This window comes from Panthera leo, chromosome D1, assembly GCF_018350215.1.
Source record: "Panthera leo isolate Ple1 chromosome D1, P.leo_Ple1_pat1.1, whole genome shotgun sequence".
Classification (NCBI taxonomy): Eukaryota; Metazoa; Chordata; class Mammalia; order Carnivora; family Felidae; genus Panthera; species Panthera leo.
Window position 1 is genome coordinate 114,643,404 of NC_056688.1, and position 16,035 is coordinate 114,659,438.

At 48.3% G+C, this 16,035-nt stretch overlaps 1 protein-coding gene across 2 annotated transcripts in view; it reads right to left on the minus strand.

Annotated features, from left to right (window-relative positions):
- Positions 1-16,035, minus strand: part of AP2A2 (adaptor related protein complex 2 subunit alpha 2) — an 85,384-nt gene that overhangs the window by 41,595 nt on the left and 27,754 nt on the right. For both annotated transcript variants that reach the window (XM_042904158.1, XM_042904157.1), the window contains exon 2: positions 2,567-2,635. In XM_042904158.1, the coding sequence (XP_042760092.1) occupies positions 2,567-2,635 (69 nt within the window). The remainder of the gene's footprint in view (positions 1-2,566; positions 2,636-16,035) is intronic.

The window sequence follows — 16,035 nt, forward strand, 5'->3', positions numbered from 1 at the left end:
CCCTGCCCGCCTCTAGCCCTCTCCCTCCCTTCCCTGCTCACAGATGCTCCTCTCATAAATCCTCAGCCCTCCAAGCCTAGCTCAGGGTCTGATTCACGGAGAATCCAGCCTGAAATGATCATCAGTAGCCCACGGGAAAGCTGAGAAAAGACACGGGGAAGGGTAAGTAACTTGACAAGGCAGCACACCTTGTAAAGCATCAGACCAAGGACACTGTCTGCAGGTGGTCAGGGCAACCTTACTCTTAACCACCATGTGACAGTGCCTTTAGGATGCAGTGAAAGTTACAAACCCCTCACCATGTGGCACAGACGGCAAACGGACCCACGGAACCATGCTCCACGTCACGTGGCGTGAGGGAAACGCACATCAAAACAGTCGTGAGATCCCTCCACACACCCGCTGGAGCGGCCCAAAGCCAGAACGGCGACATCACCCAATGCTGGCGAGGACACGGGGCGACGGGAACTCTCGTCTGTCCCTGGTGGGAATGGGAAGTGGGGCGGCCGCTTCGGGAGACAGTCTGGTGGCTTCTGAGAAAACTCCACACGCCATTGCCACGCGACACGGAAGCCCCGCTCCCCGGTATCTACCGCGGGAGCCGAAGACCTACGTCCACGCAACGCGGGCTCACGGGACATTCGCGGCAGCTTTGTTTATAATCCCAGCAGCTATATTCACAACCGACAGAGCCCGGACGCCATCAAGATGTCCTTCAGCGGGTGGACAGATAAATAAACTGCGAGATGTCCAGGCGAGGAAATATTATTCGGCACCGAAAAGAAACGAGCTAGGAAGCCGTGGAAAGAAGGAATCTTAAAGGCACCTTACTAAGTAAAAGAAGCCAATCTGAAAAGACTACATACCGTATAATTCCAATTCTATGACATTCTGGAAAAGGCAAAACTATGGAGACGGTAAAAAGATCAGTGGTTGCCAGGGGCCGGGGGGAAGGAAAGGATAAACAGGTAGAGCACAAGAGACTTTTGGGGCAATGAAACAACTCTGTACAATACTGCAGTGATGGATATGTGTCATCACTCGTTTGTCCAAACACACAGAATGTACAGCCCCCAGAATGACCCATGACATCAACTGTGGACTTTGGGTGATGATGACGTGTTCACGTGGGTTCCTCAGCTGCCTGGTGGGGTGTCGACAGTGGGGAGGCTGTGCAGGTGTGGGGGCAGGGGTGTATGGGAAATCTCCGTACCTTCCTCGATTTTGCTGTGAACCTAAAACTGCTCTAAAAAAATAAAATCTTGGGGCGCCTGGGTGGCTCAGTCGGTTGAGCATCCGACTTTGGCTCAGGTCATGATCTCACAGTTCATGAGTTCGAGCCCCGCATCAGGCTCTGTGCTGATAGCTCAGAGCCCAGATCCTGCTTCAAATTCTATGTCTTCCTCTCTCTCTCTGCTCCTCCCCGGCTCATGCTCTGTCTCGCTCTCCTTCAAAAATAAATAAAAACATGTAAAAAAATTTTTTTTAATAAAAAAATAAAATCTTAACAAAGACAACTAAATAAAAAAAACTTAAGCGACGAAAGTTATAGACCTCCCCAAACATACACACGTACTCTATACACGTATATGCACGCACATGTGTGTGTGAAACAGCAAACCTTTTCATGTGCAATTTCAGAAGTTTCACAGACCTTCTAGAAGATCCTCAGGCCTAATTCAAAATATGAAAACATAATCCTTTCCCTAGGGCTCCACAGGGAAATACTGGAGGTCCACTAGTTTGCATCCCTTGATAACACAGGATACCCATCCTCAAGCCCTGAGAAGCTACCCATTCCTAGAAATTCTGTGTCCCCCACACACACCCCACCCCGCCCCAGCTCCTTGGCTTCAGTCCCAGCCTCTCCTGTATTCACTGTTCCCGGGCAATTCCAGCCACTCTCATGGCTAAAGTCTGCTCAGCCACGTGAACCAGATGTCAAACCTGGAAAAATTCACTGAGAAAGTAAGCCTTAACGGATCAGCCAGCCTTTCACAAACGTGTCCTCAGTACCGACCATCTGCACTTTACAGCCCCTCAAGGTGCGGGCGCCCAGGGAGGTGCGCTCCAGACGTGCTGGCCTACAGAGAGCCACCCCCTGAGTGGCTGGGCGATGTGGCTCGTGACTGGTTCACAAAGCCAGAAACACTTTGGTACAGGAAGTGCCCAGATAACTGTCATACTGAAACGATGAGAGGCCTCAGGTAGAGCACTTCTTTGAGATTCACGCTTTGAGCCCACACCGCACTGGGTCTGTCTGGGTCACCACTCCCAGACCTGAAGGAGTGAAGTCCAGGAGTGGAAGGAGCTGCTCTTCAGGAGGAGGCTGGGTCCCGGGAGGGGCCCCTCCACCCCATCCCTTCCACACAAGTTCTCAGACAACTCAAGAGCGACCAATGGCCTGACCCTGAGCACGTCTTAATTCCAGCAGAGCCACAGGAGTAACTGTGCTAACCCAGAACTTTGATTCGAAGAGGAAAGAGTTAAAAGGCATTAGAAGACGAGGCCCCGCTCCAGAAGATCTACAAAAGGACATTTCACGAAAAAGACTGAACACACTTACCTTTAAATTTTGATCTAATGTTTGCCAGTTCTTTGTTTATTCTCTTTATCTCTGCTTCTTTACTTTTGCCTAAAAAAAGAGAGAACACAAATGCATTTACTTTAACTTACTTCTGAGCAAACATCTGTTCCCCGACAAGACCAACACCTCAGAATTAAAGGCAAAAATCACTGCTTTTAGGAGGCAAAGAAAGAACCACACTGCCGGCAGCCAAAACCAGTAGGGAGGCAACTGGGACAGAAGCTGGGGCCCTGACACGGGCTGTCCCAGGTCAAAGCAGGGTGAGTCCATAAGCACCACACAGGAAAGCAGCCACTCTAAAAACCGAAGGGATCTACAGCACCATTGTTACTTTATTTTTTATTATTAACTTTATTTTAGAGACAGAAGAGGGGCCAAGGGAGGGAGAGAGAGAATCTTAAGCAGACTCTACACTCAGCACAGAGCCGGATGTGGGGCTGGATCCCACAACGCTGGGATCATGACCTGAGCCAAAATCAAGAGTCAGACTTTCAATCGACTGAGCCACCCAGGCACTCCTACAGCACCATTTTTAATCCCATCTTCTGCCACAGTTCTGGAACTGTAAGCACTCAAAATACCTGAACATTTTCCACAGTTAATAGTTAACTCCTAAAATTGACTGTTATTGCCATGGATAATTTTTGAAAGTATAAAGTTTTAATCCTTTCAGCAGCTTCCGATTTTCTTTCCCTATGAAATTCACCAAACTACAAAATCTGATAAGTCTTTTACCACATGCAATGAAGTCTGGGAAGTTTTCTCCATTATATGCAAAAGAGATGGAAAGTACATCATATACACGACAGTCAAACTTTTGCTAAATTCTACATCTGTTGCTAAATTGGACTCAATCCAACAAATATTTGTGTGTACGCAGCATGTCGGCCATGGAAGGGAGAGCAGACCATGCACGGTTTTGCTCCACCTTGAGCGAATGTGGAAACCGAGGCTTCGAGAGTGTAGGACACTTCCTAAGGGCTACAAATCTTGACAAGTACCGTAAAAATGGAAGAAACGATTCATCACACAGGACACAGTGAGTTGTATGTGGAAACACATCTGTGTAAATGCCCATCACTCTGTGAAAGCCGGCACCAGTTTACTATCAAAGACCCTCTCCAGGCGAGTCCTTGCTTTAGCGCCAGCGTGCAGCGGGAGAGGAAAGGAAAGCAGCCGCTGGGACAAGTACCGCCCCCACGCTCACAGATGCCCAGACATTGCGCTCGCCTGCGTCCTCCTCCAGAAATGCTGTCCACCTGCTCTGCCTCCCCTTGTGGAACGTCTGTCACCTCCTCCAGCAAGGCGGCCTCCCTCTCTCCAGGACGCTCCCAGAACATCATTTATCTTTTACTGCTAATTTGCTATTAGGTAGGGCTTCCCATCTGCCAGATTAAAGGAACACTGCTTTAAGCCAATCCTACCCTAGAAAGCCCCTATGGAGCAGCTGGTCAGGACAGGGCCACGAGGCAGGCTCACTCACCAGGCACCGTTCGAGGTAACGAGACAGACAGACGTAGGTCAAAACAACACTTCCTACCCTCAGGGAGCCACCGTTCCAGGCAGCGGTGGGGGCTGGAGACCTTTAACGGGACAAGCACAGCACAGTGAGCTCAGGGGAAACAGGGAGGCAGACGGGCTGGGAAGGGGCGTCCAGCCCCCCTCAGCAGCCCCGATGTCATGCAGGCCAGAGTCGATCACAACAGTTAAGATGAGGCACAGCCAGGGGCGCCTGGGAGGCTCAGTCGGTTGAGCGTCTGACTTCGGCTCAGGTCATGATCTCACGGTTCGTGAGTTCGACCCCACATCGGGCTCTGTGCTGACAGCTCAGAGTCTGGAGCCCGCTTCGGATTCTGTCTCCCTCTCTCTCTGCCCCTTCCCTGCTCACGCTCTGTCTCTCTCTCTCTCTCTCTCTCTCTCTCAAAAATAAAGATTAAAAAAAAAAAAAAATTTTAAAGATAAGGCGCAGCCCTGAAGAGTCAGGGGGTACCCGCTAGAGCAGTAGGCTTAATGGCGAGGGCGGCAGGGAAGTCATCCTTAGTGTTATTTTGCCGAAGTAAGCTTTCTGGACCTGGCTGAAACAGCCGTGAAAATGCTATCTTGGTAGCCGCCTGCTTCACACCCAGCGCCTGCAGGCAGCCTGACACAGCCCAGCCTGCGCGTGCACCGAGTGTGCCTGTGTGTGCATGCACACCTGTGTTTGTGTGAGCACGCAGGCGTGCTCCTGTGTGGGGGCACAAACCTGTTTCCGTGTGCCGGTATGTGTGCCTAGGTGGGAGTGTGCACCCGTGTATGCGTGTATGTGCACGCCTGTGGCTGTGTGTGTGCACGTGTGCGTTTGTGCTGCTCACAAGGTGGACGGGAATCTGTCTCCGCGCTCTCTCTGGGACGTGTGCCACTCCGCCTCCGCAAGCCCTACAGGAGAAGAGGCCCCCTGAGTGGCAGAAACCCATGTTGTACAGACAGTCCGAAGACGGGGAGACGGTGGAAAGAAGCAGTAACGCGAAATGAGCTAAATCAGCTTTCATAAAACCTGCAGAGATTACCCAAGATTGGAAAATCACAAAATAAAACTAAAGGCACATAGAGTTATAAGGGTCACCGCCAGGAGAAACAGAAGCAAACAGTAAAACCACGCTCCGTCCACAGAGCAAGACCAGGCCAGGGCGGAAGCTACAGCTTTTTATCCAAAGTTTGTTTTGTTTTAAGTGGCCAATCTAGGGGCGCCTGGGTAGCTCAGTCGGTTGAACGTCTGACTCTCGGTTTTGGCTCAGGTCGGGATCCCAGGGTTGGAGAACTGAGCCCCACGGCTGAGTGTGGAGCCTGCTTGACCTTCTCTTTCTCCCTCTCCCCCTCTCCCTCCCTCCCCCTCTCCCTCCCTCCCCCTCTCCCTCCCTCTCCCCCTCTCCCTCCCTCCCTCTCCCTCTCTCCCCCTCTCTCTCCGTCTCTCCCTCTCCCTCTACCTCTCCCTCTCCCTCTCCCTCTTCCTCTCTCTCCCTCTCCCTCTCTCCCTCTCTCCCTCTTTCCCCCTCCCTCTCTCCCTCTCTCTCCCCCTCCCTCTCTCCCTCTCCCCCTCTCCCTCCCTCTCCCTCTCCCTCTCTCCCCCTCTCCCTCTCTCCCCCTCTCCCCCTCCCTCTCCCTCTCTCCCTCTCTCTCCCTCTCCCTCTCTCTCCCTCTCCCTCTCTCTCCCTCTCTCTCCCTCCCTCTCCCTCTCTCCCTGTCTCCCTCTCCCTCTCCCTCTCTCCCTCTCCCCCTCTCTCCCTCTCCCTCTCCCCCTCTCTCCCTCTCCCTCTCCCCCTCTCTCTTTCCCTCTCTCTCTCCCTCTCCCTCTCTCCCTCCCCCTCTCCCTCTCTCTCTCTCTCCCTCTCTCCCTCTCCCTCTCCCTCTCTCTCTCCCTCCCCCCCCCCTCTCCCCCCCTCTGCCCCCTCCCCTGCTCGCGCTCACACTGTCTCCAAAATAAAATTTTAAAAAATAATAAATAAAAATAATAACAAATAAAACAGCCAATTTACAACAAACACAGAAGTACACATTTTTTGCTCAATCAGGGCAGGCGAGGGCTCTCCTGGAGGAAAGGCACAAGCAAACGCCACGAGTGGGCTCCAGAGGCAGGCGTGGGAGGCTGGAGTCCGCGAGCGGTCTCTGTTCCCTCTGTGACCAAGGGGGAGTTCCTTTACCTCTCTGAACACACACCCCCTCAAAAGGAAAGCCACGGACACCACGGACGCCACGCGGTGCACCTGTGCGGGACAAGGCAGAGAGAAGAACGGGGTGGGGGGAGGGGGGTTCAGCCAGACCAGAGAGCCGGGCGGGAGCACCCAGGGGGCCGCAGCCAAGACGGGAGAGCCCGCACTGCGTCACACCCCGGGTGACACAGAGAGGGAAGGTCCGCGGGGAGCAGCCGCCAGGTGGAGCTGGGGGGGGGGGGGGTGCCTGCCGATGGAGCCCCGCCCTGGCCCGTGCCTCCTCCCACGGCTCTCGGAAACGAAGTTCACGGAAAAATCAGCCGCGGGAAAGTGCTGGCGTCAACTCCGCACAAAGAAACTCTAGGAACGAAGGGGAACGAGCAGAACGCTCTCGCCTGGAACTGCGCAAGGGCCGCAGAAAGACGCTCCACCGGGGCACCGACATCAGAGCACTGTTTCAAAGCCAGCTGAGAGACGGCAAGAAAAACCGAGAAAATATCCAAAAATCCACCAGAAACATTCAGGTATCGGGTAAACGGGAAGTAGAAACATGGTTCCACAAACGAAGAACGGCCTCGGAGTACAAGAGCAAAGAGACACGGCAGAGGTCTGGACAGAAATAGAAGACACGAAGAAAATTATTCAAACCAAACGGAAATGGAAAACGAGATAAAGGATTCAAGGAAAGTAGCAAGCACTGCAAATGGACAGAGACGCGACATGTGGCAGGAGTCCCTGAGGCCGGCGGCCAACCAAGCAGCAGAGAGGCTACAAGGCGTCATTCGAAGACTTCCCTGAAATGACCACACGTACTCCTGGGAATACCGGCCCCAAATAACACACAGCAGCACGTATTGTAATAGAAGTATCTGACTTCACAGAAAATAAAATCGCCTGGACACCCGGGAAAAAAGGCAAGCCGCCTGAAGGAGAAAAGCGGGGCCCCTCAGGTTCTGGCATCGCGTCCCAGCGGGAGGCAGGCGGTGACACGGGGGCTCCGTGGGGAGGCGAGACCTGCGACCAGGAATTTGCGGCCGGCACAATCAGCCCACGTGCACCCGCCACACTCCTGCGCCACGTGGCCTCAGAGCGTGAGGGGGGGCCCCAGGCGGCTCGTGGCACTCCAGCGGCGTCTCCGGGGAAGCGAGGGACGGCGGAGCGGCACACACGCGGGACGGGGCGGGGGCGGGGGCAGAGCCGGCGGAAGGTTCACAGGTGAGCCGGGGGCCGTCTACCTAGTCGTCCCCAGTCCCTGAGACTCCAGGTGTGGACGAGGCTCCGGAGAAAACCCCGGCCGCCCTGACCTCGGCTGGAGTCCACGGGACCACATGTGGCACTCTCCCTTCAAGACACGTGCGTGTACCTCCTAGAGGAGGAGGCTTACTTAGGGCGACGACGCCTGGCCGCCGTGAGCACCCCACACCCACATCGGGGAACATCAGTTCCCACTACAGGAATCCAGGCTTCTCAGTGGAACCGCTGGCCCCACGACGGGGAGAGGCCCAAGACCAGCCCGGCCCTCACGGGACTGTCAAAGACCACGGGCCACCAGGGCCAGGTCAGAAACGGCACCCAAATGAAGAGACTCCATCAGTCAAAGGTGGGAACGGCCTGAGCTTCCAAGAGGATAAAAAGTGCAATGGTCAAAATTCACAAAAACATTGAAATCCATGAGTTCAAAATTACATTTTAAAAGCCACCTAGTCACCTTGAGAGGATATTAAGGAACAAATTGACTTGAGGACTGGTAATAGGGGCGTCTGAGGGGCTCAGTCAGTTGAGCATCCAACCTCAGCTCAGGTCATGACCTTGCAGTTCGTGGGTTCAAGCCCCGCATCTGGCTCTCTGCTGACAGCTCAGAGCTTGGAGCCTGCTTCGGATTCTGTGTCTCCGTCTCTCTCTCTGCCAGTCCCCTGTTCACACTCCCCTATTCTCTCTCAAATATAAATAAACATTAAAAAATTTTAATGGGAATGCAAGCTGGTGCAGCCACTCTGGAAAACAGTAGGAGGTTCCTCAAAAAGTTAAAAATAGAACTACCCTACGACCCAGCAACTGCACTACGAGGCATTTATCCACGGGATAGAGGTGTGCTGCTTCGAAGGGACACATGCACCCCCATGTTTATAGCAGCCCTATCGACAATAGCCAAAGTATGGAAAGAGCCCAAATGTCCATCAACGGATGAATGGATAAAGATGTGGTATATGTAGACAATGGAGCGTTACTCGGCAACCAAAAAGAATGAAATCTTGTCATTTGCAACTACGTGGATGGAACTGGAGGGTATTATGCTAAGTGAAATCAGTCAGTCAGAGAAAGACAAATATCACATGACTTCACTCATATGAGGACTTTAAGACACAAAACAGATGAACATAAGGGAAGGGAAACAAAAAGAATATAAAAACAGGGAGGGGGACAAAAGAGAAGAGACTCATAAATATGGAGAACAAATGGAGGGTTGCTGGAGGGGGTGTGGGAGGGGGGATGGGCTAAATGGGTCAGGGGCCTTAAGGAATCTACTGAAATCACTGCTTCACTATATACTAACTACCTTGGATATAAATTTCAAAAAATAAAAATTAAAAAAAAGCTTGTTTTAATAAAGAAACCTGGTGAATAAGGGGAAAGAACTGAGCACCTACCCTGCCTCTTCCACGGGAACCATCCCCCAGCGGAACTGGGCACAGTCTCTTCATAAAAGGACCCTCACAAGTCAGTGAGAATGACAATATCACCATTTGGCCCCTCCCCCCACAGACGGGCGGGAACCGAGCAGCTAACAGCATGACAAGGAGTCAGATGGACACCGCGCAAGCCCCACAGGCAACAGCAGAGCTTCACCTCCAGTCTTGCCAAGGTGTCGACTATATGCGACTCAGCCTCCATACCCAGCTGGCAGACGGCCAAGAACATGGTGAAGCACACTAGGACCTCCACAACTTAATGTCCCTTAAGTGTCCCGGGTCTTCAGTAGACCGTTGTAAGGAAAAGAGAGGAATAAAGATTAAAGAACAGGAAATGTTTAGAAATGGGCAAGACCAAACCAGAATGTTCAGGATGCATGCTGGTGTGAGAAAACTGTAAAGGACACAAAGGAACCCAATGAGGACGGGAGGTTTGGAGGGGGGGATCAATGGGATGGGGCAAGCAGAAGGGCTTCTGGGGTCATCACCTGGGTGGAAGTCACAAGGGTGTTTGCTTTACCCTAACTCATTAATTTCCAAACATCGGTCTGTGTTTTATTTTACAACAAAAAGGAGAAAATAGGAGTAAACTGCCTTGTGAGACACTGGATTCCTTAACTCCAGAAACTTCAAGCTCTGGCTGGGTCCCTTCCATGCATCTGACCACAGCTTCCCCTGCACAAAACCCAAGCCTCTTCCGAGGACAGTGGATGCCATCCATGCCCCCCCCCCCCCCCCCCGCCCCGGCCACGTGCCACCGGTGTACAAGATCCTGCTCACTGTTCATCGTCCCTCCCCTAAGGGGCGGGGCCCAAGGAGATCGGGCGGAGCCCCCTCCCCCCACCAGCCAGGCCCTTCTCTCCCCACCCCTAGTCCCCTGCAGTATCCTCTCCACCTCTCCCCCCCCAACTAAGCGGCAAGGGTGTCACCTCTTCAAGAAACCCCCCTCACCCCTCCAACAACAAGGTTAGGTGCCCCCTTGTCTCTACTGCCACAGTGACCCTGGTCTCCTGGGCCCTTCTTGTCACTGTTCCCAGCTGATTTTCTCCCATCTCAACAGCCTTGCACAAGCACACCCACCACAGGGCTGGTTGGAGACCAACACAGACAAAGGAGGCTGGGCAGGATGACTGGGGTTCCCTCTCAAGCGGAGGGGCAGGTGAACCCCCCTGGGGACTCCCAGAAAGGGGAGCTCATGAGACAGTGCCCAGACACACACACACACACACACACACACACACACACACACACACGGTGGAAGGCCTGGTGCGGGAGCCTCCCTGGGCTCAGGTCCAAGCTGCACCACCGATTCACCAACGCCTCGGTGCCCCCGTCTCCCAGCAGAGACACCACCGCAGGCAGCAAGGAGTACAAGGAGCCCTCACAACAGTGCCTGGCACATGAGCCCACAAACACTAGCCCTTAACTGGATGCTTTCACTCAGCTGAACGAGGCTAGCCCTAAGTGTTAACCCTTCCAACGCCGAAGGGGAACGCCCTCTGCTGCACTGGGTTCTAACATGCCTGTCCAAGGTTTTAAAGAAAATCGAGTGTAACTGTGGGTGACTGATAACCCACATGCAGATTAATACATCCAAACCAACATTTATGTCCTGAATGTACCAAAACGTCCTGGCGGCCTCTTCCACTGTGCACTGTCAATCCCTCAGTCCCCGTGAGGGGAGGACACTGCAGAGCACCCTGTCCTGGGGTCCGTCAGGGGCTTTCCTGGCAAAGGCTAGTTCACGCTCATTCATACTGTACTTCTCTCCAGACAGGTGGGGGCCCCACTGACAACCAAGCCACCCCACATAGCGGGGAGCAAACCTAGCAAAAAACCCTTCTCTTTTTAGATGAAGAATTCGCTTTGCGCGCTTGGGGAGAGGTTTACGGCCCACCCTGACCTCAGAAACCAGTTTTGAAAGGGAAAACTGTCAACAAGGGTAACTGGCCTGGAGGGAAACTCCTCACTGGGCTTGTAGTTTGATCTTTGTTCCACTGGAAGAGAGGCTGGTCTTCGCCTCCTGGCGCTGCCTCTAAGTTCAGCAGGTTGCTCAGCCCCTGACAACCCTGAACTTGTAACAGGCAGTGCCCAGCATGGACTCACGAGCTCTGGTGGCTAATGAGTAACCCAGACGAGCCCGCAACCACTGCCCCCAGACAAGCTACAATTTGTGCCCAAGTAAAGTAGCAAAGAATGCACTCTGCAGATAGGCTTTAATAAAAGCTTCTAGATTTTTAGAAATACCGCCCTGGTCGGTCTTCCAGAATAACATGCCGGCTAATGATTTCTCATTGCAAGCTGAGACCCTAACTTTGGAAACAAAGAGTACAGTACCAAACTACGAAAACCTTAAGGTAGCAAGTATGAAATTTACAATAAAATTTGGTCTAAATAAAGAATTTTAGTCTGTATATCCTACAACTGGGGCACCTGGGTGGCTCAGTCGTTAAGTGCCGACTGTTGGTTTCGACTCAGGTCATAATCTCACGGTTCATAGGATGGGGCCCTGAATTGAGCTTCATGCTGACAACACAGAGCTTGCCTGAGATTCTCCCTCTCTCCCTCCCTCCCTCCCTGTCTCTCTCTCTCTGCCTCTCCCCTGCTCATGCTCTCTAAAATTAAATAAACTTTTAAAAAAATAAAAATAAAATAATAATTTCACTAAGTAAACCTAAAGCCCCAAATTTACCAAACAAAATCCTATTTTTTAAGGAAAATATTTTTGCTACAATTATACTGAAGGTGGTCAGCACAGTAGCCAAAAAGTCTGAAATCAAGCCTGCACTGGAATGCCGGCCCACGTCTCGATAGTTATGTGAGCTGGGGCCATCAACTTAATGTCTCTGTGCCTCAGTTTCTCCTTCATTACATGGGAATATCATCCATCAACGTGCCGTGATGAGGACCACACAAGATAAGGAGCCAAAAGACCACACAAAGCAGCGTAGTCGCAGGAGGCTGTAAGGATCGTCATCAAGGACAGCGTCTATGTTTTCCCTTTACGAATGCATAGGAAGGACAGGCCTCAGAACAGAAACCCTCAACAACAAATCAGAAGAAAAGACTTCAAATATCAAGTTGTTATGCCATAGAAGATAAAGCCCCTCTTGACTGACAAACGTTAACTGATCATCTTTTCCTACTCAAGTGCAGTTGACATACAATATCGTTAGTTTCAGGTGTATAACATAGTGATTCAACATTTAAACACATTAAGAAGTGATCACCACTATAAATCCCGCTACCACCTGTCATCATACAAAGTGGTTACTTACACATTATTAACTACGTACTGCATCACCCATCTTATTTATGACTGTAAGCCTGTACCTTTAATCCCCTTCCCCTATTTTCATCAACTCTCAACCCCCTCCATGGCAACCATCAGTACGTTCTTATACCTATGAGTCTATTTCTATTTTGTCTTGTCTGTTCATTTGCTTGGTTCTTGAGATTCCACATATAAATGAAATCATATGGTATTTGTCTTTCTCTGACTTATTGCACTTAGCATAATAACCTCCAGGTCCAACCATATTGAGGCAAACAGTACGATTTCATCCTTTTTATGGCTGAGTAATAGTCCTGTGTGTGTGTGTGTGTGTGTGTGTGTGTGTGTTCATGTACGTGACAAATACATGTCATCTACATCTTTATCCATTCATCTATCAACACACGTTTCGGCTGCTTCCATATCTTGGCCACTGTCAATAATGCTGCAATAAACACAGGGGCACAGGTATCTTTCTGAGTTAGTGTTTTTGTCTTCTTCAGGCAAACACTCAGAAGTGGACTTACAGAATCGTATGGTATTTTAATTTTTTGAGGAACCCCCATACTATTTCCATAGTGCTTGCATCAATTTGCATTCCCACCAGCAGCACACAGGGGTCCCCTTTCTCCTCATCCTCTCCAACAGTAGCGACTTCTCGTCTTTTTGACACTAGTCACTCTGACAGATGTTGAGATGACGGCTCACTGTGCTATTGATTTGCATTTCCCTGATGATAATGAGCATCTTTTCACGTGTCTGTTGACTATGGCATATCTTTCCTTCACAGCTTTATTGAGACATAACTCCTATATCATACAACTCACTCATTTAAAGTATATAATTCAATGGCTTTTAATATATTCAGAGCTGTGTATTACTCACCACAATCTAATTTTAGAAAATGTTCATCTCTCCAAAAAGAAACCTCAAACCCATTAGCAGACACTCACCAGCTCCTCCCTCCTCCAGCCCCTGGCAATCACTACTCTGCTATTTCTATAGATTTCCCTTCTCTAAACATTTCAGATACGTAAAATCTTTATATGGTCTTTTGTGATTGGCTTCTTTCACTTAGTATATTTTCAAGGTATCATGAATTACATTCCATCTCTTTTTATTGCTGAATAATATTGCATTACAGTTGGTCCTTGAACAACATGGGTTTAAACTGTGCAGGTCGACTTATACATAAATTTTTTCGGTAAATACAATACAGAACTGTAAATGTATTTTCCTTATGATTTTCTGAATAACACGTTCTTTAGCTCACTTTATTGTAAGAGTATATAGTACATACAACATACAAAGAACGTGTTGACCAATATGCTATTGGTAAGGCTTCCAGTCAATAGTAGGCTATTTATTAGTAGTTAAGCTTTGAGGGGACTAAAGTTACACGCAGATTTTTTAATGCACAGGGTTTAAGTGCCCCTAACACCGCACTGTTTAAGGACCAAATTGCGTATGGGTCTACCACATTTTACTATCTATTCATCACTTGACGGATTTGGGGGTAGTTTCTACTTTTTGGCTACTATGAATAATGTTGCTATGAACATTGGTGTACAAGTTTCTGTGTGAACATGTTTTCATTTCCCTTGGGAGGACACCTAGGAGTAGAATTGCTGGGCCATACGATAATTCTATGTTAGAGGAACTAACAAGATGTTCTTCCCAAGGGCAGCACCCTTTTATATCACTAGAAAAGAATGAGGGTTCCAATTTCTCCACAATTTTGCCAGTGCTTGCTATGGTCCATCATTTTTTTTCCCAATCATTTTTATTACAGCCATACTAATGAGTATGAAGTAATACCCCACCGTGGTTTTGATTTGCATTTGCCTGAGGGCTTTTAATGTGTTTATTGGACATTTGTATATCTTCTATGGAAAAATGTATATTCAAATACTTTAACCATTTTTAATTGAGTTGTCTTCTAATTTAGTTATTTATGTATTCTGGATACAAGCCTTTTATCAAATACATGATTTTCTTTTTTTTTTTTTAATATAATTTATTGCCAAATTGGAAAAGTACATGACTTTCAAATATTTTCTCTCATTCTTGGGTTGTCTGTTCACTTTCCTGATAGCATTTTGCAGCATGAAAAGTTTTTAATTTTGATGAAGCCTTGTTATTTATTTTTTATCACTTATACTTCTGTCAATGTATCAGAATCCTTTTCCCAAGGCCACAGAAATTTACTATTTTCTTGTAAGAGTTCTACAGCTCTAGCTTTTGCATTTATGATATATTTTGAGTGAATTTTTGTGTATAATGTGAGGTAGGGGTTAATTTCATTCTTTTATTTGTGGATGTCCAGTACTCCCAGCACCATTTGTTTAAAAGACTATTCTTTTCCCCCACTGAATTGCCTTGGCACTCTTGTCAAAAATCAAGGGACCACAAATGTCAAGGTTTATTTCTGCACTCTCCACATCATTCCATTCATCTATAGATCTATCCTTACACCCTAACAACACTGTCTTGATCCTGTTGTATTAAGTTTTGGAATAACTTTGTTCATCATCAACTTTGTTCATCATCAACTTTGTTCATCTAACCAGTCCAAGACTGATTTGACTACTATGGGTCCCTTGAATTTCTGTTTAGTTTTTCTTAATGTTTATTTATTTTTGAGAGACAGAGAGAGAGCACAAGAAGGGAGGGGCAGGGAGAGAGGGAGACACAGAATCCGAAGCAGGCTCCAGGTTCTGAGCTGTCAGCACAGAGCCCAACATGGGGCTCAAACTCACATACTGTGAGATCATGACCTGAGCCAAAGTCAGACACTTAACCAACTGAGCCACCCAGGCACCCCTTGAATTTGTTTGTATTTTAGAATCAGCTTATCTCAGCAAAAAAAAAAAAAAAAAAAAAAAAGGCATCTAGGATTTTTTTTTTTTTAAATAAAGATTGCATTCAATCTTAGATCAATTGGGGATTGTTGCTATCGTAACAGTATTAAGTCTTGCAATCCATAAACATGGGATGTCTTTCCATTTATTTAGGGCTCCTTTACTCCCTTCCAACTACTGTTCACAGCTAGGTGTACAAGCGTTAGGCTTTTTTTGTTAAAACTTATTCCTATGTACTTTATTCTTTTTGATGCTATTGTAAATGGAACTGTTTCCTTCATTGTCAGTGTACAGAAATACAATTTTTCCACATTGATCTCATATACTGCAACCTTCCTCAACCCACTTATAATTCTAATCGTTTTCTAATGGATTCCTTAGTATTTTCTATATACAAAATGATGTCACCTACACATAGGGATCATTCTATTTCTTTCCAACCTGGATGCCTTTTATTCCTTTTTCTTTTGTCACTGCCAGGCTACAAGCTCCAGTATCAAATAGAAGCAGTGAAAGCAAATATCCTTGTCACGTTCCTGATCTCAGAGGGAAACAGCCTTTCACCATTAAATAGGATCTTAGCTGTGGATTTTTCATAGATATACTTTAAGTCAAGACATTCCCTTGTATTTCTAGTTCGTTGAGTATTTTTATCATAAAAATGTACTGGGTTTTGTTAAATGTTTTTTCTGCATCTACTGATATGACCAGATGTTTTTAGATCTTTGTTGTATTAACATGGTTATTTCCAGATGTTAAGCCAATCCTGAATTCATGGGATAAATCTCACAATGACCTGATGTATAATCTTTCATATTGCTGGATTCAGCTGGCTAGTATTTGATTGAAGATTTTAGCTTCTATATTCACAATGGATATTATACTGAGTTTTCCTTCCTGTGATGTATTCATCTGGTTTTGTTATCAGGGTAAATGT